The 24,704-nt window shown below is 37.4% G+C and overlaps 4 protein-coding genes and 1 long non-coding RNA gene across 7 annotated transcripts; 3 read left to right on the forward strand and 2 right to left on the reverse strand.

The window, feature by feature from the left end:
• The first annotated feature begins 327 nt into the window (after window positions 1–327).
• On the forward strand, window positions 328–5,457 carry LOC126621805 (pentatricopeptide repeat-containing protein At1g71210, mitochondrial-like). 2 transcript variants are annotated; one of them, XM_050290394.1, is made up of 3 exons: window positions 328–3,639; window positions 3,862–3,977; window positions 4,692–5,457. In XM_050290394.1, exon 1 carries the CDS (start codon window positions 878–880, stop codon window positions 3,545–3,547), a length of 2,670 nt encoding a protein of 889 aa, XP_050146351.1. In that variant the 5' UTR covers window positions 328–877; the 3' UTR covers window positions 3,548–3,639; window positions 3,862–3,977; window positions 4,692–5,457. The 2 variants fall into 2 exon arrangements, with proteins under 2 accessions (XP_050146351.1, XP_050146350.1); XM_050290393.1 differs by having other exon boundaries at window positions 329–3,639; window positions 3,789–3,977.
• Window positions 5,174–14,657, forward strand: LOC126621804 (uncharacterized). Of its 2 annotated transcripts, none has more exons than XM_050290392.1 (10): window positions 5,174–5,322; window positions 7,491–7,838; window positions 7,936–8,051; window positions 8,264–8,471; window positions 8,569–9,091; window positions 9,225–9,476; window positions 9,589–9,780; window positions 9,864–9,938; window positions 10,065–12,596; window positions 14,027–14,657. In XM_050290392.1, the coding sequence occupies exons 2-10, from the start codon at window positions 7,657–7,659 to the stop codon at window positions 14,327–14,329; spliced, it is 4,383 nt and encodes a 1,460-aa protein (XP_050146349.1). In that variant the 5' UTR covers window positions 5,174–5,322; window positions 7,491–7,656; the 3' UTR covers window positions 14,330–14,657. The 2 variants fall into 2 exon arrangements, with proteins under 2 accessions (XP_050146349.1, XP_050146348.1); XM_050290391.1 differs by having other exon boundaries at window positions 5,187–5,322; window positions 7,499–7,838.
• A 379-nt stretch (window positions 14,658–15,036) lies between these two features.
• LOC126621810 (uncharacterized) lies at window positions 15,037–15,461 on the forward strand. The gene is made up of 2 exons (XR_007623197.1): window positions 15,037–15,249; window positions 15,379–15,461. It is a non-coding gene; the product is annotated as an uncharacterized LOC126621810 (long non-coding RNA).
• Window positions 15,390–17,403, reverse strand: LOC126621809 (NADH dehydrogenase [ubiquinone] 1 alpha subcomplex subunit 8-B-like). Its single transcript, XM_050290399.1, has 3 exons — window positions 17,260–17,403; window positions 16,962–17,171; window positions 15,390–15,699 (listed from the first exon to the last, which is right to left on the reverse strand). Exons 2-3 carry the CDS (start codon window positions 17,147–17,149, stop codon window positions 15,567–15,569), a joined length of 321 nt encoding a protein of 106 aa, XP_050146356.1. The 5' UTR covers window positions 17,150–17,171; window positions 17,260–17,403; the 3' UTR covers window positions 15,390–15,566.
• A 280-nt stretch (window positions 17,404–17,683) lies between these two features.
• LOC126621806 (uncharacterized) lies at window positions 17,684–19,921 on the reverse strand. Its single transcript, XM_050290395.1, has 6 exons — window positions 19,613–19,921; window positions 19,391–19,523; window positions 19,105–19,262; window positions 18,501–18,914; window positions 18,145–18,265; window positions 17,684–18,045 (listed from the first exon to the last, which is right to left on the reverse strand). Coding segments are annotated over exons 1-5 (717 nt in total). The 5' UTR covers window positions 19,615–19,921; the 3' UTR covers window positions 17,684–18,045; window positions 18,145–18,255.
• Window positions 19,922–24,704: the final 4,783 nt, after the last annotated feature.

Consider the following 24,704-nt stretch of genomic DNA (forward strand, 5'->3'; position numbering starts at 1 on the left):
TGTGGGTGAAGAACAAGTGCATTTGTGCTGACAAATGATTGTATTGTTGTATGTATTTCCAGAAATTCTTTGACACGAGTGTTCTACTCTTCCCTGAAAGTGGAAAGCAAATGAATCGAGTAGCGAACATGTAGTAGTAATTTAGATTCATGTTCCTAAGGATAGATGAAGTGAATGGATAACTCGTGGGATTGACCCGTGTATAAGGTAGTGCCGGAGTGCGAAAGTTGTCCTGCATTACTCGGTTTGAACACTCTCTTGGGTGAAATAGTGAAACGTTATATTTTAGCGATCGGGACTTGCCCACTTATAAAGCTATTCTCCAAAGCAAGAAAGCGTCTCATAAAATAATAATTGGCATAATCTAATCTGAACCATCGGATGTATATCTTGCAACGGTTAACGGTTAGGATTGAAACTGGTGTATGTCTAGCAAAACTAACTAGGAGTACACAGAGCCGGGCCTCCCTGGATCTGCATTCTGCATTGCGCCTGTCTACTTTTGTGGTTGCCTCAGGCTCAATACGACGCCGTCGCTGCTGAAATTCCCTTTCTTTCTTTTGAAACATTAACCGTGAACTTTTTGCTATGCTAGCTTCCTCCGCTCATCAAATCCGCAAGTGGCATCTTGGTAATTTCCTATGCTTATAAACCCCGTCCTTTTTTAACCAGGACCGGCAAACGGGCAAACGGGCAAACGGAAGAGGGAAACCAATTGTGGCTGCGCTGGGGTTCGGCGGCGGTGGCGGCGGCGGCAGCAGCAGCAGCAACGCTATCGACAATATCGACGAGGTTTCCCAAATGTGGCTGAACCCTCACTCACTACCTTGAATCCTCCTCCTCCTCCTCCAATTAAATTAAAAATACGGTAGTAATTATGCTTATTTCACTCAGAAATCTAGCCAAATCCAAGGCGAATACCAACTGCTCCCTCTGCTCCTCCGCCGCCATCCTCGATGCCAATTTTCTTCTCACCACTACCGCCGCCGCTGCTGCCACCAGAACCAGCAGTTCCTTCAGTTTCAGCCCCAACGCTTCCCCTCCCCCCGCTCCTTTTTCAACCTCAGCTCGCTTGACTCCGGCAAGGGACGTGGTCCTCTCTTTCAAAGAATGGTTCAACACCCGCAACGACGCCTTATTCGACCGCATCTTCCTCATCCTCAAATCCTCCACCGACGACGACGTCTTGGCCCTCTCCCATCTCAGCCTCCGCCTCTCGGAGTCCTTCGTCCTCGAGGTCCTACGCTACGGCAGCAACGACCATGACGTCCTCTCCTGCCTCAAGTTCTTCGACTGGGCCGGCCGCCAGCCCGGCTTCCACCACACCCGCGCCACCTTCAACGCGATCTTCAAGATCCTCTCCAAGGCCAAGCTCATGTCCCTCATGCTCGACGTCCTCTCCACCTACAGCAAGCAGAGGTACGCCCACACCGTCCGATTTCACGACACGCTGGTCATGGGCTACGCTGTCGCCGGCAAGCCCGACATTGCCCTCCAACTGTTTGGTAAAATGCGCTTCCAGGGTTTGGACCTCGATTCCTTTGCCTACCATGTCCTTTTGAATGCTGTGGTGGAGGAGAGTTGCCTTGATGCCGTTCAGGTCATTGCCAAGCAGATTTCTTTGAGGGGTTTTGAGAACGAAATCACCCATTCCATCATGCTCAAGTGGTTGTGTAAGCAGAAGTTGCTCGATCAAGCTGAAGCCTATTTGCGCCAACTGGTGTCTGACGGCAAGCCCGTCACCGGGCATGCAGTCAGTGTCCTTGTGGACGCCCTTTGTAAGCATAAGAAGTTCCAGCAGGCTGGTGAATTAGTCGAGGAGTTTCGGGACTTGGGGGTGGCTCTCATGGAGAGTGCTTATGGTGTGTGGATACGCGATCTTGTTCAGGCTGGGAGGTTGGATGGAGCATTGGAGTTTTTTCAGAACAAGAAGTCGTTGGAAGGATATGTGCCCGATGCTTTTAGGTACAATACTTTGATATGTAGGCTTCTGAAAGAGGATCGCCTCGAGGAGGTTTGTGATTTGCTGATGGAGATGAAGGAGGATAAGATTTCCCCTGATAAGGTCACCATGAATGCTGCCTTATGCTTCTTTTGCAAAGCGGGGATGGTGGATGTCGCACTTGAGTTGTATAATTCGAGATCCGAGTTTCAGCTCACGCCTAATAGTATGGTTTACAACTATTTGATCAATGTTTTCTGTGGGGAAGGTAGCATTGACGACGCGTATCGAGTGATGAAGCATTCTGTGGAACAAGGTTATTTTACAGGAAGGAAAACGTTTTCTATTCTGGCAGACTCATTGTGCCGAGAGGGAAAGCTCGAGAAGATGAAAGAGTTGGTTACTTTCGCCCTAGAGCGGAACTTTATGCCAAGTAACTCCACATATGATAAGTTCATTACAACTCTTTGCAGAACTAAGAGGGTAGAAGACGCTTATTTGATACATGGGGAACTCAATAGAATTAACAAGGTTTCTACAAAGAGTAGATACATTAGCTTGATAAATGGTTTTAACGGGTTGAGCAAGGGGGATATTGCTGCCAGACTTCTGATTGAAATGCAAGAAAAGGGTCACTTACCGACTCGCAAGCTGTTCAAAGATGTAATTTGTTGTCTATGTGATATGGAAAATCCAGATGAGCAATTTTTTAATTTGTTGGAGATGCAGTTGTCTTGTAGGGAACCCAGCTGTGATGTATACAACTTTTTCATCTACGGAGCTGGGTATGCCAAAAGGCCCGATCTGGCTAGACAAGTATATGAGATGATGCAGCGGAGTGGAATTCAGCCCAATGTGAGATCTGATGTTATTATGTTGCAGAGTTATTTGAAGGGTGAACGGATTTCGGATGCTTTGAACTTCTTCAATGATCTGCACGAGAGAAGAAAGGTGTTGGGGAGAAGGCTATACAGCACCCTGATTGTTGGTCTATGCAAAGCCCAAAAGGCGGAAATTGCAGTTAACTTCTTGATGGAAATGAAAGAGAAGGGAGTGGTTCCAAGTGATGACTGTTACGAGTTTCTGATACAGTTGCTGTGCTGGAATAAAGAATTTGATATGGCAGTAAATCTCATAAATGACTTGGAGAAAGTTGGCCGCCATATTACGTCCTTTACTGGTAACATACTTCTGTTGCATTCTCTGAAAACTGCAGAGCTCTACAAGTCTTGGGTACAGCTGAGAGAGGAGCAGAATGAGATGTCTGGTTGTTCAATGCTTGGTCTGCTCATTGGTGCATTTTCTGGTCGTATTCAGGTGAGCCAAGATATTGGGAATTTGGAAGAAGTAATTGAAAAGTGCTTTCCGCTAGATGTGTTCACACACAATTTGTTGATTAGAAGACTAAGCCAGAGCAACATGGAGCATGCTTGTGCTTTATTCGATAAGATGTGCCAGAAAGGTTATGAGCCTAATCGTTGGACTTATGACGCCATAGTACAAGGGTTTCTTAAACATGGGAGGACATCTGAGGCAAAGAGATGGGTAGAAGTGATGTACCGGAAAGGATTTTATCCAACAAGGCGCACAAATCTACTCCTTTAATTGGATTTCATTGAAGTCGCTAATGCTGCAATGTCTGGCATTTAATGGACATTACACAAGTTTTGCTGCATGATAATATATTTCATACCGTGGTAAGATTTTTTGTTCAGATGGAGTATTTAGATTTATGTATAACTTCTAATTTACTGCTGAGGAAAGATATAATGATGTATGATTTATGTGTAATTTAATTTGAAATAAACTAATCTATATTCAATACTTACATTGGGTTTGGATGCAGAAATTTAATTTGGTTAAGAAAAGTCGTGATTCCAAGCATGCAAGATTTTAATTTCTTGCTTTGTATCAACAAGGAAATTCGGAAGTTATGGGTGGGAAGAATGTGGTATATATTGATATAAATAACTAGAGAGCAAGAAAAAGAAGGAAAATGAAGACGTCCACATTGGTGCTTTTCTGATGATTGCCGGTTAGTTTTTTTATTCCAGTGTACCTTTACTTTGAACACCTGAGATATATATCTGTCCTCTTCCAATGGAAGAAACAACATGCAATGGGATTCTCTTGTGTCGGCTTCTCTGGTTTGTTTTCACTTGCTGCTTTGTGTTCTTTTATTTTTACATTACCTGCTCTGCAGATTAACTTTGTGGTTTGAGATGTTCGACATAAGATGGAGATATATTAATGTAGGAGAAGAATATGAAAATACGTTTCCTAAAAAATCCATAAACCATCTGGGTTCTCAAACCAAAAGTAAAAAGATTAGCATTTTGATTTTAAAGTGAATGTGTCCGTATGCGTGTTTGTTGCACTTGAAGTCCTCAAAACATAATGTGCTAGCTGCATAAATGCCTGTAAAAAATTTCATGTCATCCACAAACTAGCTAGTTCTCATCAGCAATGCAACTTGAAGTCTAGGCCGAGCGAAAATAAGAAAACAGGATATATCTGTGTTTGTTATTAGGTAATACTTATAGCTGGATAATAGAGTTTCTCAGATTATAAACTAGAGATTAAATTATTGAATCCACAAAACGCTGGAGTCTGATGAGTTGAAGTAATCTTAGTCGTTGTTTAAGTTGTGGTCTTGTGTCTTATTGTCTGAGATTAAATCATCATTTTGTTTGCCTTGCCTGTATAATGTTTACCTACAACATTTCTCTCCTTCACCCCCCTTCTCTAGGCTTCGTCCCAAGTGTCGGATGCTGCCAAAGTTTGCAGTTTATGGACATCTCGAAGAATATCCTCACTCAATGCACTGATTGTTGACATGGGTTCGTTCATTAATGTATGCATTTCTGATGCGTAGATAGGTGTAAACGTTTAAGTTAGCTGCACAAGCTTTATCTTGGTCTAGTGAGATTCTCATTAAAACCGCCGATATGTCAAAAGAAATGAACAATAGAGCAAAAGCAACGTTACACATCAAGCTCCCTCATGAGTCCTGCAACACCGTAGTAGCATTATCCACAAAAACTTTGGAATCACTTTCAATCATGACGTTTTGCAGGCCCGTGTTTCGCTAATACTAGCCTTGCAAGTGCAGCCTCTGCCTCAGTTTCCTCGACAGATGATGTGAGAAGATTCGATTGGACGATGATTTCCATGCGTCATCTACATTTATTTTAACAAAGGGGAGGTGTGGGAGGGGTACAAATCGCATTTCTTGTAGTGGCGGCAGGAGCCCTCGTCGCCATGTACCGATGTTCAAGCATCTCTGCGATAGAGAGGGACATTCTCCTTAGCGGGGTCCTTGAAAAAAGCATTACACCTTTCCTTCCATATCTCCCAACAAATAACACCCACCATGATAGGTAAATGATCTTTAGTATCTCTTTGTATGTAAATGTTTTTTTTTTTTTTTGAACAAACAATATTATCTACATTGAAGTGGAAGATGGTTGGGTTTAGCCTCACAATAATGAGCTAGTAATAATTTTGTTCAAATTCTTCTTGGCGAGAATCAAATCTAAGACATCTCACTTGAAGAGGAATACCAGTAGAGCGTAGTATTAAGTGGTTCAGAAACTCAATATCATATCCACTCGCATATTGGATCACATAAATGTATTTTTCTTTTTAATTATAAACAAATTGGAGAAATAATAATTTTTTTGGAGTCTCAGTGAGTAACATTTAATAGAAAATCAATGTTACTATCAGAAAATAAATAAATAAACACAAAGCCTCTCACAAATGCATTTTTGTACATTATTTTCGTTTAATTTAATAGCCAGAAATAAAAAGAGAGATTTGAAAAACTAAAAGAATAATACATGGCTACTCAAAGGATACGTAGGAGTTCCTACTTAAAATTGCTCGTTGCTGATTCACAGAACTTCGTGCTTATTCTCAAAATTGTTCATATTATAAATTATTCTATAAGGATTATCTTTGTAAAAAATCAATTAAATATAAGATCATTTAGTTATAAAAACAAATAAACGGAATTAGTAAAAACATTATGAACATGGAATGTATTTGCTACATTAACTAGACGACGGTAGTTTTAATTCATTTTTTTACAGAGATTACAGTGTAATTTATAATGGGAGACTTTGGATGCGGTCCTTAATTATGAATATTTTTTTATTGAAATCTTGTTGATTTTTAATTTTTGATTGAGGTCCCTGAAATTAATATGGTAATTTATTTCTATGTACGTTACTATATTTTTTAAATTAAAAATTAGAAATTTTAGTTGTTTATATAAATGAGATTTTAAATAAAAAACCATAATTTATGGGATTAAAAATATTAAAATATAAATATACTATTGTGTGTGTGTGTGTGTGTGTGTAAACATGGGTACATTCTTCAAAATCACAAAAAAAAAAAATATTAGGCTTAATAACATTAGTAAATTTCTTCGATTAAACTTGATATTGATACATTTAAAAAAAAAAAAATAATGTACCCATATAAGTTTAAAAATGGATTAGAAAAAAATTGAATAGATTTCATATAAAAAAAATGGTACATTTTACATATAACAAATAGGTATATTTAAGAATGAGTACATTTTAAGATTAAAAAGTTTTACATGAATGGGTACATATAATTAGCATGGGTACATTTAGCAAAATAAAAAGTACAAATAAAAAAAATATATGGGTACAAATACTAATAAACTTTAAAAAATATGGGCACACAAAGAAATGAATATATGGGTACAAATTAAAATTGAAAAGAAAATTGGTACAAATTAAAAATGGGTACAAACTAAAACTAAAAATATATGATAAAAAATTTAGTCATAAATATAAATATACTAATTGTACATTTTTAACATTAAATGAATATATTTAGAAATAAAAAAATATACATTATTATTAAAATAATTAATGATGTTCTTAATACCAAGGACCTTGATCAAAAATTAAAAAAGAAATAGGGTTTTAATCAATGAAGTTGCAAAAAGATGAAAACCTAATTTCTCGTTTATAATAGGTTCTGACATGAGCATAAAACTCTTTTGATTCGACTAAGAAGAGTTTTAAGCAAGAATTCTTCATAATTGTATCCAAACGTTGTTCAAACTAAGGGGTGTATTCAATTGAGAATGTGAGAGATTTTAATGGATTTATAAATCCTTGGATTTTTATGGAGTTTAATTGATTTGTAGAGATTCCATATAAAATTTTGATTCAATTCCCTCGAAATCTCATGGGAAGAGATGAGATTTGTGGATGCTTAAAATACAGTACGAAATCTCTCCAATTCCCTCTAATTCCTCAACTTTCTCAAATTCTTTAAAATCAAATTCTAATTGAATACAGCTAGACTGTTATAAACTTCTTTAAAATCTTAATTGAATATACCTGGATTTCTAAGGACTTTAATAAACTATTTTAAAATTCTAATTAAATACACCTAAAATTTCAGAGAATCACTTCAAATCCTGATTGAATACCTAGATTCATTAAAAGAATTAAAATCCTTTAAAATCTCAATTGAATACGCCCTAAATTAAAATGTGTAGTTGAATAGCTCTCGCGTCCATCAGGAGTTGCAGTTGATCTGAGTAAAGTTTCCAGAAGAAAGAGAAGCAACCTTATTAACAGAGAGTCTGCCAAATTTTGAGAAGGAAGGCAAAAATTCAAAATTGAGATTCAAATTGAAACCCTAGCTTAGCAAACTAAACAGCAATGGAGAAATCAGGGGTGTCATCGGTACCGTTGAGCTCCGATGGCTCTCGAGAGCTTCAGTGCATCGGCAAGTTAGAAATCGAAAGGCCGAACCCCGTCGGCTTCCTCTGCGGCTCCATCCCTGTTCCCACCGATAAAGCCTTCCACTCTTTCGATTCCGCTCTCATTCCCTCCCGCCAAACGTCAGTACGCCTCTCTCTCTCTCTCTCTCTCTCTCTCTCTCTCTCTCTCTCTCTCCAGTTGTTTCAGTTTTCATTAATTTTGTTTGTGAATTTTCAGAGTGAGTGCTCCGCGGTATCGAATGCTTCCGACAGAGACCGACCTCAAGAGCCCGCCGCTCCTTTCACCGGACAAAGTTCTTCCCATTGCTGCCGTGCACTCCAAGGCCGCCGGAGGTGTGCTCACTTCTCTTTTAGTTTTAGTTTAATAATATTTCCCCTTTTTAGTTTTTGATGTTAGAATTTTATATCGGGTATGTGGATGGTAATAATTTTGAAATAATTCGAGGGTTTTTTTTTTTGCTTGATACATTTCAGAATTATTTTTGGCTTCTGATTTTGAAACTGTAATAAACATGGTATGGATATGGTATCATTTGATTTTACAGATATAGCTTGGGATGGTGGCACTGTTACATCAAATCTCACTAGAAAATGCGAGGCCCTTGCGGTGTCTGGATTGGTTGAGTATGGGGATGAGATCGACGTCATTGCTCCAGCTGACATTCTGAAGCAGATCTTCAAAATGCCTTATTCCAAGGCTCGATTATCAATTGCAGTTCAGCGTGTTGATCACACGCTTGTTCTGAATGCTGGGTGTGTATAGCCTGCTAATGTGATATTCTATTTGTCATGTATTTTATAAAATTTAGGAAGAAAAGAAACTCTTATCTGATCCTTTTCTCAAGTGTAGGCCTGACATTGAAGAGGGGGAAAAGTTAATAAGAAGACGTAAAAATCAATCAAAAGGTGCAGATCAGTCTTTGTTTTTGAATTTTGCTATGCATTCTGTTCGGATGGAAGCTTGTGATTGCCCACCAACTCATCATGTCCCATCACGAGAGCAATCAAACTCCTCTGTTCTTCCTGGGGCAAATACTCAGTTTGTGGGACAGCACAATGATGTTGCTCCAGGTGGAAAATCAAATCGTCCAGAATACGCACAGGTTAAAGGGGATGATTTCTTTTTGGCAAAGAAGAAGGATAAGAAAAATAAGGGGCGCAATCCTGTCAAAAAGGATTCACAAGTTGGCGAGAAGTCCAGGAGCTCAATACAAGAGTCTGAAAAACATAGAAGAGCTGGTAACGATGGGTTTCTAAGGGTTTTGTTTTGGCAATTTCACAATTTCCGCATGCTCATAGGGAGTGACCTGCTTCTGTTCAGTAATGAAAAATATGTTGCTGTTAGCTTGCATCTCTGGGATGTGTCACGACAGGTTGAAGTGGCTTACTAAAAATTTTGTCCTATTCTTTTCCCTCCATTTTTATATGTTTGCTTGCAGGATACTAACTGTTTTCCTCTTTTTGTTTGTTTGTGTGTTTTTCCTTTTGTCTTAATCTTACTGGCAGGTTACACCATTAACTTGGCTTGAAGCCTGGCTTGACAATGTCATGGCAAGTGTGCCTGAGATGGCCATTTGTTATCATGAAAACGGTGTTGTGCAGGGATATGAGCTTTTGAAAACAGATGATATATTTCTACTAAAAGGGATCTCTGAGGAAGGCGCTCCTGCTTTTCATCCTTATGTGGTGCAGCAAAACGGCCTTTCCGTTTTGAGGTTCCTTCAAGAAAACTGCAAGCAAGATCCTGGAGCTTATTGGGTACTGGTCTTATTTAGTTTTGTGTTAAATTGATTTTTCATTTGCCTTCTCTTTATGCAGTTTGATTTTTTGCAATTTCCATTTAATATTCATTATATCTTCAAAATTTCAGCTGTATAAAAATGCTGGGGAAGATGTCATTCAACTCTTTGATCTTTCTGTTATTCCCAAGAACTGTTCTTCTAATGAGTGTGATGATAGCTCAAGCTCCCTTCCTTCTATATTGCATCGAGGAAGAAGTGATTCTCTGTATTCATTGGGGACTCTCTTGTATAGAAGTGCTCACAGGCTTTCACTTTCAGTGGTATGGAAGAAATTTGACTACTTAATTCTCTACCTTCCTTTGTTCCTTTATAGTTATTACTAATTTATTTGGAATTCCTGCAGGCTCCAAATAATATGGCAAAGTGTGCCAGATTCTTCCAAAAATGTTTGGAATTTCTAGATGCACCAGATCATCTGGTACTGTGTTATGAACTGATGTTTTTACTTTTTTTTATTTGTTTGATTACTAGTTCAGGATTTTTGCCAAAATCAAATAAGTCTCAGAAATGAAATGATAACCGTAATTGATGTACTGCTGAATAGGTTGTGCGTGCATCTGCACATGAACAATTTGCGAGGCTTATTTTGAACCACGATGAAGAGCTGGAATTAGCATCTGATGATCTGCCTGTAGGATGTGAACTTACTGTTACTGATGCTGAAGAAGATTCTTTGGACTTTTTAAGTAGCATTTCTGAATCAACAGTCCATGAAGAACCCCGCCTGGTGGGAGAGGAGAAATCATATGACTATGGTCAAAATGTTGAAGATTTAGTAACTGAAGCTTCGGTAAAGATGACTTTAGAAGCAAATGTATATTCTCCAAGAAAATTGATAGCAGAAGGTAGCATGGACTACGGAGATTTGACAGAAGCTGTACCAAATTCCTCTGGTATTGAAAGCTCTGCAGTTTGCAAATTGCCTGCAACAACCGGACATGTAGTTCAAACTGTTGCTGAACCAATCTCTTCTAAGCTAGCTGCAATACATCATGTTTCTCAAGCCATTAAATCTCTCAGATGGATGCGCCAACTGCAAACTACTGAATCCAAGTTAATGGACCAGGAGAGTGAAACCCATGATAGGCCACCTTCATCTGTTAATCTTTCTGTTTGTGCATGTGGTGATGCTGACTGTATCGAAGTGTGTGACATTAGAGAATGGCTTCCAACATCAACATTGGACCACAAATTGTGGAAACTTGTTCTTTTGCTTGGAGAGTCATATTTGGCGCTTGGACAAGCCTATAAGGAGGATTGTCAGTTGCATCAAGCTTTGAAGGTTGTAGAATTGGCATGTTCTGTATATGGATCAATGCCTCAGCATCTTGAAGACACAAAATTCATTTCTTCCATGAATAGTTTCTTCTCATCACCAACAAAATTCAATTATACTAATAAAAAGACTACATCATCTAATAGTGATCAGGAAGATCTGAGCTCCAGCTCCACTCATGGTTGTCTTTCTTTCGAGCAGTTCTCGTCCATTTACCTCTTCTGGGCCAAGGCATGGACACTGGTTGGAGATGTTTATGTTGAATTCCATTTGGCTAAGGATGGTGTGATCTCTCCACCAGTAGAGAGAAAATATTCTATTAGAGAGTTGAAAGTTTCATCTGAGGTTGTCAAAGAAGTTAAAAGGCTCAAGAAGAAGTTGGGGCAGTATACGCAAAACTGCAGTTCATGTTCTCTAGTAAATTGCAGCTGCCAGAGTGATAGGGCAAGCAGTGGTAGCAGTGCAAGTAGTAGTGGTGATATGAGCTCAGTAAATTCTGGCAGGAAATACAGTAAAAGACCACATGCTAAGAGCAATGCCTTCCCCCTTTTAAGAGACCCAGAAGATGATAGTCTTTGTTTAAAAATGGAGAGTGGAAAGGTTTCTGATTGCGGATATCTAAACCAAAAGAGAAACGGCGAAACCATTGTACAGTCTTCGAGTACAGATAAGTTTGTAGGGAAACATGTGGAATCTGGTAGTTCTGGCAATTTAGAAGGCAGTTTAGGAGTGGATGACATGGGGCCAATGCTGGCCTCCCAAACTAATTCTTCTCTGAGAGAAACAATGAAATTGAAAAATGGAGGGATATTCAAGTACCTTGGTGGTCCTGCAGTTGGAGATGCTGAAAACAATCTTTCAGAAGCCCTATGCTGTTATGGAGAAGCTACAAAAGCATTAGGTGGTCTTCCATCCAGTTTTGCAGAACTACAATCTATAATGAAAAAGAAAGGGTGGGTATGCAATGAACTGGGTCGAAACAGGCTTGAAAAGAAAGAAATAAAAAAAGCTGAACTTGCTTTTGTAGATGCTATAAAAGCATTCAGAGAAGTCTCTGATCATACCAACATCATATTGATAAACTGCAACTTGGGGCATGGAAGACGGGCATTGGCAGAAGAGATGGTATCAAAGATTGATAATCTCAAGGGGCATCCAATCTTTCATAACGCATACAACCAAGCATTGGAGACTGCCAAGTTAGAATATAGTGAATCCCTTAAGTATTATGGGGCAGCAAAAGCGGAACTCGATGCTTTTGTTGAAGAGGCTGGCTCTGATTTAAACAATTTGAGGACTGAGGTATATACACAGTTTGCTCATACGTATCTGAGGCTAGGAATGCTCTTGGCAAGAGAAGATACAACTGTTGATGTCTATGAAACTGGAGTGATGGTAGATGTGCGACGTTCCACCAGCCCTAGTGGCAGAAAATCAAGAAAACAATCACGAAAGCATGAGATTTCAGCCAATGATGCCATCCGGGAGGCACTGTCTGTTTATGAGTCATTAGGTGAATTGCGGAAACAGGAGGCTGCATATTCATATTTTCAGTTGGCTTGCTACCACAGGGATCGTTGTTTGAAATTCTTAGAGCCAGATCATAAGAAAAACAACTTATCCAAAGGTGAAAACACAATTATCCAACGGGTCAAGCAATATGCATCCTTGGCGGAGAGGAACATGCAAAAGGCCATGGATTTTTATGGCCCAAAAACACATCCTACCATGTACTTAACTATTCTTATAGAGAGATCAGCTCTTTCATTGAGCCTTTCAAGCCCTTTACACTCAAATGCAGTAAGTTTTTGAACTTGCTTTATACATAATGCTTCGAATTCAAGTAATGTTTATACACACGTGTGCATGAATTGCACCACATTTAGCTGTGTGCATAATCAATATATAATCTGTATTTTAGATGAGAAAATTAGTTTTGTTATTTATTTGATGAAGACATAATGCTCCTTTGTTATTTTTCTTTGCAATTTGAGATTTTGTGCTAATTTAGGAATTTTATTAGGGAATTGAATCCTAAAGAGCAATTTTATTCTTGAATTTGTTCCTTTTTAGTGAATTCTTATGATCTTTGCAAAGAGAGGGAATGCTATACAACTAGCCATGAACGGATTATTTCTCTTCTAACTCTTGATTGATCTATCCCTTTGAATTCCTGGCTGATGCATTTTTAATTCATCTTGATGACTTTCTGACTTGTCCCGTTCATCATCATGAATCATGACATTAAGGCCCTGTTTGGGATTGAGGTGATTTTAAAAAAAGCTACTGTGAAAAAAAGCTGAGGGTCATTTTTGTGTTTGGTAAACTGAAAAAAAAAGGGCTTATTTTGGAAGCTGCTGTGAGAATAAGCTGAAAATCAAAGGAAAAGCTGAAGCTGCTATTTGCTGCTTTGAAAAAAAGCCAGTTTTTTCAAAGCACACGGAGCTACAGTGCTCCTTTAATGAAAAGACACACTATCATCCTGCTTTTTTTTCCAAAAGCACTTTCACAAAAAAGTTTACCAAACACTCTACTGGTTTTATTTCACAGCCGCTTATTCTCACAGCACAGCCGCTTATTCTCACAACAGCTTTTTTTCAAAGCACAGCAATACCAAACCAGCTCTAAGTTGGTTAGGATTGTAATTTGATTAGGATCTGATCAAGGGATTTAATTTTGATTGACTGGCCCCTAGACATGATGTACTCTTACTATCGGAAGTTGATTGAAATCCTCTTTTTTTTTTTTTTCTTGTCTATCTGTACTGCTGCATCAGTCTTCCTCAGTCTTCACATCAAGCAGTCACGTCCACTAGACGTTTTGTTAGTTATACTGCAATTAATTAGGGAATTGTTATTGGGGCTCCTAAAATCTCATTTTGCGTACCAAACATTATATAATTAGAAAGAAAAATACACTTGTGAGGAGTGTCGAATGAGATTTGTGGAGTGCTAATAACAGTTCCCATTAATTAACATATTTTGGTTTGCAGTTTTTCTTGAGGTTGACCGTTGAATACATGTCATAGTTACGTTGCATAGTTAGTCTTGATAAGTAAACTGACTACATATTGAATGTTAATTCTATTTTTGTTTGGGAGACTTGGTCATATTACGACTTTATATGATTTTGTGAGATAGTTCTAGACTTGGTTTATATAATCTCGTCTTCCGGTTACTGTTTCTGTTATTAAAATACTCAAAAGAGCTGAAATATTTCTTGTGTTCCAGATGTTGGAATCGGCTTTGTCTTGCTTGCTTGAAGGGCGGTATGTGTCAGAAACAGACTCGGACTGTTTGAAAACCAACCACCCCGAGGTACATGCCAAGTTTTGGAATCAGTTGCAGATGCTTTTGAAGAAGATGCTGGGGATGGCGCTTTCCTCACGCGCAAGCAAATCTTCGGTTTCTCAGCCAGCTTCAGTATCCAACAGGTGTGGGGATACTGAAAAACTTAGGCAGCTTTACAAATTCTCTCTCAATTCCACAATGTTGAATCAATTGGATGCTATGCACTTCCTGTGGACATCATAATCTTAATCTGGAAGTCGTTTCTGCGCAACAACCCTATCGTAATTATATGGCGATAACAGATTAGAGAGAGGAGAGCGAAAGCTTGGGTTCATAATATTTTGTATTCTGCACTGCATATCATAATACCAAAGCATTGCTTTAGGAATTGAAGGGCCAGAGAGAGAGAGAAAGTGCAATATTTTGATATTCTGTTACATGTAATGTATGTATGTATGTTTGTATGTAATGTATGCATGTATTGTATTCATGTATTGTATTCATGTATGTATGTATGTATGGATTTATGTAAGTAACATGTTTTGAGTTAACTTGCGCTCCTGTATCAGAATCCTGAAGAAAAATAGAAACTTGCCAAAAGCTGGCTCATCTAGAGCCCGTTTGGTACTCTATATGAGTTTAGGTTTTTCGCCTCAAAAGAACAAAACTGAAAGTCTGATGGTTTATAAGTGAGACTTTTCATGGATTCTGCCAAAACTTTAACCAAAATTATAATTAATACGACTAATTGCTAAAATGCTTTAAGACTTATTGTGCCGCTTGTTACGGCGTCTTTCGATCTTTACTTCTGGCTTCTCACGGCAGTGCCGTCTGAAGGTAAGACTTATGGCTCCTGTATAAAAGGGCAGACCCTACTCTTGACTCTTGAGGGGAGGGAGAGTCTGAGGTCAGGGGTCGGTGCTGATTTTCCTGATGTTACTGATGAAATTTTCCAATGTTCGACCGGAGAGAATAATTCTCATGTTTTTGACATAATGTTTTATAATGTTAGCATGAGAATTGACATCAAATTGTGAAATGGCAGAGAGTCCATGGAGTCTCAGTTTTGAGAAAGTCGGCTAAGCATTTCTCTTTCTAGTATAGTATATTGCGGGGCATTTAAGAGCACATCCAATGAAGATGTCAAAAAATAAATGTCAAATGTTAATTTAAATAGTTATGTGGCAATCCATGTTAGACTAATCTATCGAGTGGAGTTTCATCCTACATGTAAAACTCATTTTCCTGTTGCCCTTTTGCCATCGGATCATGTAAGGTACAACAATTCCAAGTGCAACACAAGTAAGTCAATCATGCTTCATGTTTCAAAGGAGCATTCCCCAAGCAAAAATCCGACATACAAATACGATGAAAATAGCTCAGATCTAAAAACAAGATCCATTGAAATTGTATGTAACGCCATTTGCTCATTGCACGCTGCCCCTATTATTGTGGAAATGGCGGGACTAGGGACATGTTTTTAAGCTAACGGGCATTTTTTCTCGAATTCCTCTTGCTCTTTGCGACATAAATCAAATTCATTTGTATTGTAATACATGCATCCAACATAAGCATCCATCTCTTTCGTGCACCTCTGATGAAGATCTTTCAGCCTGCAAGGACAAAATATCGAGGTTAAAAAGAAGCACGTGCTAACACGTAAATCAGTCTGTTTGATGTGAGAACTGATACATTTTAAGCAAATTTCTTGATGAATTCTTTGGGAACTTTGATAGATTGTTTCCAATACCATTATTCCTCAAGTTTTCATAGACATCATCAAATTAACTGGATGATCAAATCACTGGAAAAAAAAAAAACTCCAAATCTTAAATAGTGCAAACATAAGAATGTGATGCAGAATTCATTTGGGAGAAACTCATTATTCATTTTTCATTTGGGAAACACTCTCCTGAACTTAAAAAATGGTTGGTACTCACTGAGTGTAACGAGGAGGATGAAAAGCATAAGCACAAAAAGTGTTCAAAAACGAAGACTAGTCAGCTAGACCAAATGACATTGCTCTAAACATTTGTTTGGATAGATGGATACATCGCAATGTATTGAATCACATTATTTAGATTTTTCCATTTCAACAAAGATGGCATAAAAGTTTGGTCTCTAGCTCAACCAAAAAAATGGAAATTCTCCACAACCCATGAGCCGCATTGAGCTCATTTGAGCAAGCAATATAACCCATGAACCACATTGAGCTCATTTGAAATATCCAAGTCGCAAATTCTAATTCTCTATAACCGATGAGCCACATTGAGCTCATTTGAAATATCCAAGTCGCAAATTCTAATTCCCTATAACCAATGAGCCACATTGAGCTCACTTGAGCAATCGATAAAACCCATGAGCCGCATTGAGCTCATATGAAATATCGAGGTCACAAATTCTAATTCTCTATAATCGATGAGCCACATTGAGCTCATTTGAAATATCCAAGTTGCAAATTCTAATTCTCTATAACCAATGAGCCACATTGAGCTCACTTGAGCAATCGATAAAACCCATGAGCCGCATTGAGCTCATATGAAATATCGAGGTCACAAATTCTAATTCTCTATAATCGATGAGCCACATTGAGCTCATTTGAGCAACCCAGTCTCATATTCTATAATCCATGAGCTACATTGAGCTCATTTAATTAAAGTCTCAAATTCCATGCAACCCATGAGCCACATTGAGCTCATTTCAGTAATCCAACCCACAAATTGTATATAACCAATGAACCACATAGAGCTCGTTTGACCAATCCAAGCTTTAAATTCTCTATAAACCATGAGCCCAGTTAATCAAACTTTTCCAATTCCAAAGGGAAAGGGTCCAAAGCATACGAATCTCAGGGCAAAAACTTGAAAGGGCTTACAGGGTAAGAACGCATCGAGTGACTTGGCGACCCTTGTCGAGACACTTCTCAGGGTTTGGGTCCTTCTTCTTGCACTTGAGAAAAGCCACGTTCTCCGCTTGGCAGTTGAACCGAATGTGCTTCGCCGCCGCCGTCAGAACTGCCGATGTTGGGATCGGATCTCCTGCTGGGTCCACTGCGCTTGCCATTTCCCACTTCCTCCGATCGTTTCTGATAAAACAAAAAATTTTAAATTGTAAATTTTCAGATATTAATTGGAAAAGAAAGCGCAGAATTGGTAAAGTCCGCCCCTTCACACCTCGTTTCTGCGGTTGAATGAGTTCTCACAGCCGAACATACACACCACCTGAACTGACTTGGCGTTGGAGGAGCACAAGGAAAGGATCAAAGACCTCTAAAGGGCAAATTTCAATTTTGGCCCATGTAGTTTTCTATAGTTTCAATTGTGTCAATTAGTTTCTAATAATTGTTGCATTTAAAGATAAATCCGAAATTGTAATTGATGAGTGAATAAGGTTATTTTAACCGACCGTCAATTAGGGATACAGCTGTAAACTAGTTATTTATACCCGCACGTTGCTGCGGGGTTTTAAAGCAGAATGAAATACTATATTATAGACTTGAAAAATGAATTTGCAAAGCAATAACAATATTAATAACAAAGAAAATGGAAAAGTTGGAGAAAAGCTTGAATTGTGAGAAGATAGGGATAAAGATGAAGGTTTATGATTGGATCACAGCATTTATAACTGTTTTTTGATTAAGATGATCATATTTACAAACAAAAAATTAGCAGATACTTTCTTACAGGGATACAAAAAATATTAGAGCTATATATTCTACTTTAGCTGTTCTTTGTGCTCTAAAAACTAAACTAGCTTATGTACACAAAACTTTAACAAATGCTGGTATACGAAGGTGCAAAAAATATTGTCGAGTTTTGTGCAGAAAGTGGTATTTACAAACCACCAAAGATATTAGACAAAGTTTAATACAGAGTAGGAAAAGATGCAAAATATACTGTAGCAGAGGAGGAAACATCTTGTAGCAGAAGCATTATCAGTGTTGACATTGAGAAACCAACCTATACAGAGAAAAATAATGCAAGGCATTTAGACAGTGATTAAGTTCACAGCTATGTAGTTTTGAAGCAAAGAATTTAGCAAAATGAAACCATACTGACCTAGTTAATTTTTGGAGGGACTATCTGTTTTTGCAGAAGCTGGAGGTGAATTTTTTTCCGCAATTTGATAGGCATTTCATCAAATTATTTCATATCAACTTCTGAAATTTCTTATGCTTCACTATTTTAAATGACCATTATTGATGAGCACATTTTATTGGATAAAACATAAAAAATGTTGTCCAACTATAATTTGTATCTCTTTACTTAAATTTTGTCTTAAAAAAAGAAAAGAAAAGATTCTTGACAAGTATATATTAAGTAAAGCAAGATAGCTAGAAAATATGAATATTTGAACACAGGGAAGTAAAATAAAAGTATCAGATTTTATGATACTATGGAGTTTGAATCTATACCTTTGTTCACTGCCAGTAAAAAAAGCTTTCCTCACAGACTCCCTCTTTCGTTTATGTGATTCTCCACTTGTTTCAAGTGGTGAGGTCAAAGATGATACAGTAGTGGATGATATTGTGAGTGCTCTTGGTAAGATCTGTGGAGTTATTGGTTCTATAGCTGTATCATCAGACAAATTGTAAACCAGCACATCACTTGAGTTGAAACTATTTTTTCTATTTTCGAATCGCAAGTGGAAAATCTTCTTTTGTCCAATCAGTCGCAAAAACTCATTTGGCAGTTGTTGTTGGTCAATCAATCTCTGATTCATGACCAAATCTTTGCAGGGCATACCAAAGAGTTTTTCTCTAGCTTTGCCAATTATCAAAGCACTAATTTCATTAGTGATGTCTTCAAGAATCAAATTAACTTTGTACCTATATTTAAAAACTAAATTCCAGTTTTTTATGGCTTATAACTCATTGTTAACAATCAGAGCAAAGAAGTTTAAAGAACAGAGGTTACAGATTTGAAGTCATTTTTTAGTTGGAAAGAAACGGCATGAAATTGAAATTCGTAGAAAAAGTAAAAAAAGACAGATTAACAAACTTGCATATTGAATGTTACCATGGTGTTGGAATTTGGTTGGGGTGTTTCTGACAGATGAGTTGTCCAGTCGATGGGTCCTTATGCATTTGTTTGACACAGCTAGAGCAAGCATTGTACCACCAATCATAACGTGTGTCAAAACGTTTGACAAATGCTTTACATAGGAATGTATCATTCTGTCAAATATTTTATGACACGTGTATCATAAAAGAGCAACAACAAAATTAGTTTTTGTTCAATATGTAAAAATGCAGGTAAATGTTTTTTTTTTAAAAAGATAGAAAAGCATAAATCGTTTGTATACCTTATACAAATCAGGATCCAAAAAGGCCAACTCATCTATTGTTACTCTTGTTGTTGTACGTAGAATTTCAACCTCATTTGCTTGCCTTGAAGAAGGAGGCATTATTTTTATAGGGAGTTTACAGGTTGAGAACCTGCAAGTTTAAAAAGAAAATAAGAAATTTTGAAAAATCAGCATGTTTAGAGGTTTTGACAGGAATGACGATTTTAGAAGTGCACTGACATTGATTTATATGAGTTAACCTCCAGGATGTCTGCGTCGATGAAAAAAAGGGAGGAGCCAGTACTATTCAAGACGATGTTCTCTGTTGATGGCAAAAAATAATAACAGAATTGTAAAACAAATATTAGCAAATATCATAGATGAGTAAATGTTTTTAATTGGATGGTAGATGTTTAAATGTGAGGAAAAAATTGTAATGGATACATATAAAAATGTGGTAAAATAATTTGAACATGCAATGCTAGAAACGAAATACAAACTTTAGCAAACAGGTTCTAACAGTGTATAAATAAGAAATAAAAAAGAAAGAAAAAAAGATATCAAAATTCTATCATAAAGAGTAGCAATCAAATACAGTAAAATTCCATAATGATATAAGAGTGGAACAGTTTATAGCAAGAAATGTAAGAACATATCCAAATAAAAATAGAAAAAGTGAGTTTTAGTTAAATGAACATATCCAAACGGTTCAGATCAACCCCAACTTTCTTCCCCACTTTATTTTGTCTGGGCGATCCTTTCGTGGATGTGAACTTTGTCGGAACGGTATGCTTGAAGTCAAAGAAGACGGAGATTGTGGCGCAGGGCGAGTTGGCGCATGAGGTTCGCTTCGAGTACGAGGAGTTCATTACTCATATCACTGCCTTGTTCCTCGTCGCTCACTCTAGGAATTTGGCGCTCGTTAGAAAACTCTTGAGTTATGGAGCAAATGATAATAAAAACCTATTCCGAGGCTATGCAACAGCGGCACCAGTGAGGGAGGGACATTTGGAGATGGGATGGCACAACTCAGATCTCGTGGTGGAGCTGGAATACACCAACTGGTGTTCAAGCAGCAGAAAAAGAGAAAGGGCAGAGAGTGAAAAGAAGAAAGCAAAAGTTTTTGCAAATCAAAAGCGGAGATAAGATTATTTTCTTATTATTAAATCTATTATTATTCCTTGTCTGCCATATTCATCAGGGTCAAGAAAACAGAAAGAAAATCAAAAAGCCGAAAAGAAGATGCTCCATTATTCCACTACTCCACTATCCCACGGGATAACATGATTGAAGATAAGAAGATGCCCACCAAGGTTTCCCGTCTCCACTTTTTGTTGGACCAGAAGATGCCCATCAACATGCTGAAAACATGTAATTTATTTTTTCGTATCTTTCAGAGACATCTGTATAAACCCCATCAGTGGGTAATAATAAAAAATTAAAAAAAAAATGGCAAAGCCCAAAATAAATGGGCTGAAATGTTATGTGAAAGGGCAAAGGCCCATAAGCCCAAAACAGCTCCGACCAGGCGATCAAAAGTACGCACAGTACTCCACAATTATTCGAAAACCTGCCGCTATTACCACCAACCAGGTGATCAAAAGTACGCCCAGTACTCCACAATTATTCGGCAACCTGCTGCTATTACCACTAACCAGGTGATGAAATGTACCACCCGTACTCTAATATCATTTGGCAACTAGCCATTCATGCCACCAACCAGGTGATGAAATGTACAACCTGTACTCTAATATCATTTGGAAACTAGCCATTCATGTCACCAATCAGGTGATGAAATGTATAACCCGTACTCTCCTTCATGCCACAAACCAGGTGATCAAAAGTACGCCTAGTACTCCAAATTATACATGAGCATTACTCATGTCATTCATACATAAACATTCATGAACATCACTCATGACAATCATACATAAACATTCATGACCATCATTCATGTCAACATTCATGAGCATCACTCATGTTAACATTCATGAGCATCACTCATGACAACATCCATGAGCATCACTCATGTCAATCAACATAAACATCCATAAGCATCGCTCATGTCAATCAGCTTCAAAAGCCTCATTTACAGAGCTCTAGCTTCAAAAGCTTCATTTACAGAGCTCTAGCTTCAAAAGCTTCATTTACAAAAGCTCCAGCTTTGAAAGCTTAATTTACAGAGCTCTAGTTTCAAAGCTTCACTTGCAAAGCTTCACCTACAAAGTTTCAGTGCAGGGTATACAAATACCGCCTCCGAACAACCGCCACTTCCCATACATGGATTTAATTTGAAGTCTCCAGCCAACAGACTCTATTAACCGAAGACTTGGGGGACTACATTATGTACCATATATTGGGCCTCAACTGGGCCTCATGAAAAATACTTGGGGGACTTAGTCCATTATTTATGTATTGAGGAGTGAGCCCTTATTCTATAAACGGGACTCCCTCACCATCATTAGAGAGCATCAACTCTAGCTCATTATTCATGTATTGAGGAGCGAGCCCTTATTCTATAAAAGGGACTCCCTCACTTTCATTAGAAAGCACCCATCACTTATGTATTGAGGAGCGAGCCCTTATTCTATAAAAGGGACTCCCTCACCATCATTAAAGAGCATCAACTCTAGCCCATCATTCATGTATTGAGGAGCGAGCCCTTATTCTATAAAAGGGACTCCCTCACCTTCAATGCCACAAGCCGAGCCAACCAAGGCAACATAAGCCACGAGCCGAGCAGCCTCGCAGCATGTGCTACATCTAGTTGAGCCTCATTTTAGATTGAGCACCGCCTAATATTGAGCGTTAGTTCAAGACAACATTTAGTTACTTCGGCCCACACATGGACTGAATTTCAAGTCTCCAGCCAAAATACTTTCTTGACTGAAGACTTGGGGGACTACTGTTTATACCATATTTAGGGCCTCCATATTTAGATCTCGTACAAATACTCGGGAGACTTAAATGTAATTATGTGATAAAGGAATGGGTAAATATGTAATAAGTGAGGAGCCCTTATTCTATAAAAGGACTCCTCACCCTCACAATTAAGGGAGGCCAATTCCTAGGCCTTCTCACCCCCTCTCAAAGTCTCTCCTATCTAGAGCAAAGCTCTCACACTCTCTCCCTCATAAATACTCTCAGAGAAATACAATCAGTGTGGATGTAGCCCAAACCTTGGGGTGAACCACAATACTTCTTGTGTTATGTACATTTCATGCAGATTTACGGTTGGATTTACGTTGTTCCAAGACCTTCGGTTTTGTGCATCAACAACCTTAACTGTTTCCATTGAATATGTTAAAAGAGAAATAAATTTTATAAAGATAAGAATCAACATAACACAAATCTGTAAACAAATATGAAAGAAAGGATTGATTTCTTTTCTTTCATTCCTAATTAAATAAATGGTTAAAATAATTTTAACATAACTATTACAAAACCGATAACCACTACATAAACTTGAAATTCCAAAAATAAAAAGGACTCAGAAAAGAAATAAGCCAACCAAAAGTAATTAAAGAACTAAAGTTGACAAAAAAAAAATACAATTCATATTAGGATAGTAAGACAAATGATCACACATTAACAGATGACAAAGAATAACTATTATGAAACACTTAACACATTATGAAAGCAGTAAAACAACAGTTGGAAAAAGCAAACTAAAGAGGAAACCAAATATCAATTACCAAAAGTAGAAAATGTGAAGCACTTATCCCAAAAGGGAAAAGCAGGGTTAAGGAGATATAATCAATTATTTTTCCACACTGCAAATGCATAAACCAAAAAGAAAAACACTTACTAAGTTAGTTTTAGTAAGTTAAGAAAGAAATAGAAGACAACTATGTCTGTCAGGTGGCACGGGTGTAAATTGTTGTTTTTTTTTTCCTTCAATAAATATAACTTTACATTAATGTGAAGCGAAAATAAACACAAATATGAAACAATCAGGTATCCATGGTACTCGGCTAAATTTCAAAGCATTGACAACAAATTTAATATTCTATAGCCCAAATGATCACCAGATATTTAACCAACTAATTAATAAAGCATTTGAGCATCACATGACTGAAAACCTAAATCTCAAGCTTTATATATCGATGTGCACGGAAATGAACTAACTTGACAACAAACAATATTAATGCAAATCTATAGATAAAGAAAGAAATCCAAAACGTTTGAACACTATTGTAGAACAAAGCACATCGCATAGTGATCTTGAAGTGAACCCCCACTAACAATCTAATACTGCGAACTTATTTAAGTTCAAAAATAATATAAGATGTTAAACCTGAATTAACAAACTATAGAACCTATATAAAAAAATAAAAAATAAAAAGTAATTTTAATTAAGTATACAAAATTGGAAAGCATGATTTAATATGGAAAAAAGGATTCAAAACTGGAATCCAAGTATCTGTCCCAAAGGTATATTTGCCATTGAAAGAGAAACCTAAATTGCTCTCCCAGATTATTATCAAATATGGAACGTTTGATAAAAGCAGCAAAGCAATGATTCAAAAGGGAAGACTAAAAAAGAAACCACATATTACAAAGACACAAACATTACTTACCAAAAGCAAAACAAAATGTCAAACACGTGTGCAGGCAGTAAACTGTAGAGTCAAGGAGATAATAAGAATTTTCCCACATTGCAAACAGACAAATTAAAAACATAAACACTTAGGAAATCATGTTTAATAAGTTGAAAAAGGAGAAAAAAGAGTATACTCTTCTTAGATGCCATTGTTAGAAATTGCCTTTTTAATCCAGAAACCAAACCCATCCATTAGGAATGGACAGCTAGCTTGGGTGAATTAAAAAGCTCAACAAAAAACAGAACCAAAGACTTACCCATCAATGCATAAGTAAAGGATTAACATAAAAAATAAAACAGTGAATCATAAAAAGCAAAACCGCAAGTCACAATTTTGGAAGAGGAAAATAGAATGCTCACAACTCAAGCAACGGTATCAATATTGTTCTACTAAATTATAAGTTATATGATGAGCATTATTTTGATTGAGATATCTCACATGTCAAAAAGTGAAGAAATTCCAACGAAGGTGACAACCACATTATATAAAGAAGAAACCTAGACCTAGTTGAACACGTATAATTCGTGAAAAACCACAGGTTGCATAAGGAATATTTTGAAATATGCATCTCAAAATAGATACCATCTAATTATGTTGCTTCACAAACAATGTTGCCGATGAACTTATGCTGGATTTGAATGACATAAACTAAGAAAACCCCATATTAAATATCAACAGTCAAATACTAAACATACCATCTAATTCACCAATTGCATCCTCTGCATCTC

This window comes from Malus sylvestris, chromosome 5, assembly GCF_916048215.2.
Source record: "Malus sylvestris chromosome 5, drMalSylv7.2, whole genome shotgun sequence".
In the NCBI taxonomy this organism is placed as follows: Eukaryota; Viridiplantae; Streptophyta; class Magnoliopsida; order Rosales; family Rosaceae; genus Malus; species Malus sylvestris.